Source organism: Glossina fuscipes, unplaced genomic scaffold, assembly GCF_014805625.2.
Source record: "Glossina fuscipes isolate IAEA_lab_2018 unplaced genomic scaffold, Yale_Gfus_2 99374, whole genome shotgun sequence".
Taxonomy (NCBI): Eukaryota; Metazoa; Arthropoda; class Insecta; order Diptera; family Glossinidae; genus Glossina; species Glossina fuscipes.
Window position 1 is genome coordinate 2,499 of NW_024005345.1, and position 5,316 is coordinate 7,814.

Genomic DNA, 5,316 nt, shown 5'->3' on the forward strand with positions numbered 1-5,316 from the left:
TTTTTTTTTTTTTTTTTTTTTTTTTTTTTTTTTTCTTATGTATAACATACCATCGCATAGACAGAGAAACCCATAAGGTTGTTGACTGAAAAAAAGAACCTGAGGAAGGGACGCATGAAGAATATCGATGACCGGACCGTTTGCTTGATGGTGTGTGTGATGAATTGACGACAGTTGAAGACTCTTTAAAGGTGTTGAGCTGACGGATTGCGTTGCTCAAGCTGAATCTTTTTTGGATTGATGATGAACGCTATAAATTAACAGCAGGAGAAACTTTCACTTTGCTTTTAAAGCCGTTCTCTTTTTTTTAAAGATGTTTATCAGTTGAAGAGCTAAGCAGTTTTTTTCTTTTCTTTTATATATGTCAAAGTCAGTCCCAAAACAATTTCTACCTAACCCATTAGAAATTGAAAGTAAGACGACGAATCAGGGGCATTATTAATTAATCTCTTACGAAAAATGTTAAACATCAAGTCTCTCTTACGCAAAATGATACCAATTTATTTCCTCATAGTTTCATAGACAACGAAGCTTCGCAACGAAAATTTTACGCGCTCATAAACTCCGAACTTCGAAATGTCAATCAAAGAAATATTCAAAAGTATTAAAAGAAAAAGAAAAAAGAGGATATATGTCGATAGATAGTAATCGTAAGTAATGCAGGTTAAAAATGTTAAATGCAACAAAGTCAAACAAAACCTTGAAATTTGTTTTGCTGATAGTAATAATAAAATTCGCAAAGTCAGTTAAAAACCGAAGAACCAAAGAATAATTAACAAAATGATGTAGTAAGCAATTCGTATTCAGATGTAATTTCATTCATTATTTTTCGTATGTGTTTTACGTACATTTCTCCTCCGTATTATAACTTATTTGAGGAGGAGCTTCTATTGGAAAGATCGTTCTGTTACCACAACAACATACACTACCCACCACCGCAGATTAGGTTGGTTTTCTCATTCCGATTACAACCCGTAAGAAATTCGCATCAAAGGACCGACAAGGTAAATATGTACTTAAATAGCGTGACACATTTTTGCCGACTACTTTCACTGAAATGCAACTTCCACAAAAATTGGAAAATTAAATTAAGACTTAATATGCATGTCCTTTTGTGGCGAAAATCGAATACAAATGCAAATACATGGCGGGTCAAGAATGCAAAAAAAAAAAAAAAAAAAAAAAAATATTTTAACCTGTATCGATGGATAAATCGAGAGGCCTTTAGTTAAAATATGGCGACTTTTACGTACTCGCTTCAAGAGACTTATAGCCAAAATTCGCCCTGATTGCGAATCTTTTTTTTTCTTACTTTTCCTTAAAATTTGTGCAACGATATGTACTTTAAATTGGATTACGTCTATCCTGATCTAACAATATAATATTTAACAACTCAGTCGTTAAGTATCTGCAAGTGCATATGTTATATTTAGATTGAATTATACCATCTTTGAGATGAATTTTGCATTTGTAGACGGAAGGCAACTGAACTACTATTCGATTTGTGTATAATAAAAATGCTTTAACACTCCTCTTATATGACGCAAAAATAGTCATATACGGACGTATCAAGTCTTAGTATAATTTTGCATAAAAATATCTTCTTCACCACCCCAACATCCACCAAATACCTCGAACCTTTTTATGCACTTCCCCTGTGTTCGCAGTATAATTAATTCATTTTCGTATTTGCAATACATTTTACAGAAGCAAGTAAACGAAATGCGTCGAAAATAGCAATTTACAAATTTTCTCTTTCTCTTTCGGTATTCAAAACATTGATAAATTTAATATACATTGGGAATATTATAGCGATGACGTATGGTTAACAACTTTTAAGCAATATACAACATTCCATATATTTGACATTAGTAGAAATGTCGGTACGGAGTCAGTGCAATAAGTAAGCTTAACTAAAAGTTAAAAATTAAATTACCGAACTCGAGAATGGTTTAAATAGTTTTAAGTATATGTAGCTAAACCGAGAATTCCGTTCTAAAATTGCTGTAAACACACACACAGGAGGATATCACTTAAAAAACCTTTATTATCTCTTTTTAAATACATTTTTTAATCACTTTTCTCGATGCAATTCAGTTCTCTATTCAATGATAAAACTTGTAGAGATAAAAAAGAAGATAAACAAATTAGTGATTCGAACAAATAAGAGGGCCTTATGTTCGCTATTATATTAAATATAATAACAGCATGCATCTTTGCATATGCTTTGGTATTATTTTCAATTGGAATATTTTCATTAAAAATCTCAAAGTTCCATGTAATTGTGGAGAAAACGCTCTGAAAACTGTGGATATTAAAAATACCTCAAAAATTATATATATATATGGGCTTGTTACAATATTATGCAATGTAAACGCATTTCGAAATCTTCGTTTCAAGCCTTCTTCTAATACTGTGCGCGAAAGGCAGAGTCAGCTATTATCGTTCTATAAACGTGATATTTGAAATTAGCAAAAATGCTAAACTAACGCCACACAAGTGAAATAGATCGGTGAAGAGCAAAGAAATGTGAAATTACTTTCGCGTTGGGAAGGACAGCGTACACTTTGAGACAGCAATAGCAGCGATTATCAAGGCGACCACAGTGGCGAAAGCTCATTGAAAAATCCTAATTTGTCTGCTAAGTGAACAATGAAAAAGGACTTTCAAAAGTTATTCCAAGGTCAAAACTTAAAGGATAATCGTCGTTGTTGTCGCCGTTGATGTCAAAAACTAACAACTGCAATTGAGGTTTCTTAGGTGTTGGTGGTAACAGTGATTGTGATGTGAGATAGTGACAGTGGTGTTGGTGTTTTTCTTTTTTCTATGATAATGCTGGCTTTCTCCACGATGACAACAACAACTTGTCTGATAGCAATTGTTTTAATGTCATTTGTCTATTGTCAAAAAAAAATAAGTTAAGAACTTTCTATCAAGTTATTGGAAGTGTTAAAAAGTGTCGTTGTTTCAGGATGATCAATAAATGTTGCTGAATGATTTTAGTTGGTTTAGTGTTAATATGGTGCTGGTGGTGGTGTTGGTAGTGGATGTTAAGATTGTAGCAATTATATCTGATATCTAGTTGCTGTTTTTGTTGTTCTTGTTGCTGTTGTTGTTCTTGTTGTTGTTGTTCTTGTAGATGAAGATGATGACTAATAAGCTTTAGAATTCTAAGTAGAAAGATGTTATTAATCAAGTTATTGAAGCAGCAATTGTTGCTAAACGTTGCTGTAGTCTTATGGTTGTTGTTGTTGTTGATGTTGCATATTGAGGTTGTGGTGATGGAGATTGTGGTGGACAAGGTTCTAATATTGTAGTGATACGTGAAGATGTACTTGTAGTAATAGTTGTTGTTGTTGTTGTTGAAGTTGTTGGTTTTGTTGTAGGAAGAGGAAGTTGTAGTAGAAGTACTTGAAGTACGAGTAGAACTAGTAGTAGTAGCAGAAGTTGTCTTTATCCTGCAAAATGAGGAGCGTAAACCACATTTAAAATAATAATAAAACACAAATTAATAACAACTTAATAATTTTTGTTTCTCTAACGCATACTAGAATGAAAAAAAATATATGTGGTGTCCTTTTATTCCTATTTTCTTTAGCTCCCTAGCACAACTCACACATAATTAATCAGAAAATATCAAGAAAAAAAACACAGTGAACACAGTATGAATCGAAAATTTATATGATAAAAAGTTGGGTTAAATAAATGAATTGCTAGTTAACAAACATACATATAAAAATGAGGTATTAAATGTATATACTCGGATGTAAAAATGATCTTCGTTAGCGGAATTTTCATTTAATTCGCTGAAGAAATAAGTGCAAACAAAATTTTTATATCAAAAGATATTCCTTGCATTTGTAGAGCTGCGAGGGCTCAATTACATATCAATTGAATTTATTCCACAAATGTGTTAAGAAAAATATCTCCAAATGTCCGCATATTCCGCCGTTAAATCTACTAATTTAATGAATCTAAATAAAACCTTGGTAGGTAATGCGTCCAATATATTCCGCTTGCGGGCATTTAATAATTTTTTTTTTTTTTTTACATATTACATAAATAAATATTTTATTTACATGGTGTTTATAAAAATAAAACGAAGACCAAACAAAAAATCAAAATTTATGTAGTGTCAATAGAACTTACCTGTAGCGACCGCCACCGCCGCGGCCTCCGCTGCTGGTTTCACCACCGCCTCTACCACCCCCACTGCCGCCTCGGCGTCTATTGTCTCGGCGAGATCGGCCTGAGGACATTTCTACACGTATGCGTGTACCGCAACAGCGCCTAATTTAATGAACAAATGAAGAAATAGTTTATCGATTTTTCGCAAAGTCGTCTGTACAGTCTTCTACAACTTACGTTCCATCTAATCCTCTGGTAGCGTCCTCGGCGTCCCGTCTATCATCAAATTCAACGAAAGCAAAACCAGGAGGATTCCGTGCCACCCAAACATTCCGTAAAGGTCCGTATTTACTAAAAGCATTTTCTATTTCATACTTTGAAGCTGACGAACCCAAATTGCCAACGTATACTTTGCAAGCCAAATCCCATTCACGATAGCGTGGCATGTCTGCTATTTATCTATAAGAAAAAGTAGGAAAAGAGAATCACGGTATACCAGATTGTACAATGCGTTTACTTCATTGCATACGGTAGAGCCTCATTATCACTTTTTTATACAAGATACAAAATGCGTATACAGAAAAGAAAATGGCCGCCCGCTTGTATACGAACAAGGTTTTTTTTTGGATAGAAGTTTTGCATAACACCATAATATATCATTTCAACTATTTAATACTTACGCTAATGTGTTAAAAAGTGTAAAATTTATTTATACAAAAAATTGCTTTTGATATTGTACTTTCTTGCACTATTTCGTTATATTTATAATAACTTTTACAGATCCTACACTTAATACGCCTTTTCACGAGCAAGTCACTTTTCACAATGGCAGATCCGAATTAAACAGTGTTGATAAATAAAAGTTTATCAAGCATATACGAAAGCTTGATATTCTAAGACTTTTTTATTAATAACTTTACAAAACTATCATTCTCTCAAACCGAAATGGAGAAAGCTGGATAGATGGAACAAATATCTTCCCTTGCCTGATAATTTATTAAAATGAAGTACACTTCGTTGAATTTTTTCGAAAGTATAATGAGAGAAATAGGGCAATGCAATTTTTGTGTTACGTAGACTACACTTTAATAACGACGAAAGTTTATTACAATTAGCCTAGAATTTAATGTTGGCTCTGCAAATAGCAGAGAATTTAGCTACTGTTTTGCCTTTCAACAGAGTTTCTTA

General features: G+C 33.0%; 1 protein-coding gene across 5 annotated transcripts in view; it reads right to left on the minus strand.

Moving 5' to 3' along the window:
• LOC119644228 (RNA-binding protein 1-like) overlaps window positions 1–4,974 on the minus strand; it is a 6,948-nt gene extending 1,974 nt beyond the window's left edge. For 2 of the 5 annotated variants that reach the window (XR_005248484.1, XR_005248483.1), the window contains exons 1-4: window positions 4,809–4,971; window positions 4,366–4,587; window positions 4,150–4,290; window positions 51–250 (exon numbers count right to left, since the gene is read on the minus strand). Coding sequence is in view for 3 of the 5 variants with exons in the window: in XM_038043758.1 (XP_037899686.1) it covers window positions 2,933–3,458; window positions 4,150–4,290; window positions 4,366–4,574 (876 nt within the window). In the remaining 2 variants the exon portion in view is untranslated. Of the gene's footprint in view, window positions 1–50; window positions 251–1,298; window positions 3,459–4,149; window positions 4,291–4,365; window positions 4,588–4,645; window positions 4,750–4,808 lie in introns of those variants that run through there. The other 3 variants (XM_038043758.1, XM_038043759.1, XM_038043760.1) reach the window with 3 other exon arrangements.
• Window positions 4,975–5,316: the final 342 nt, after the last annotated feature.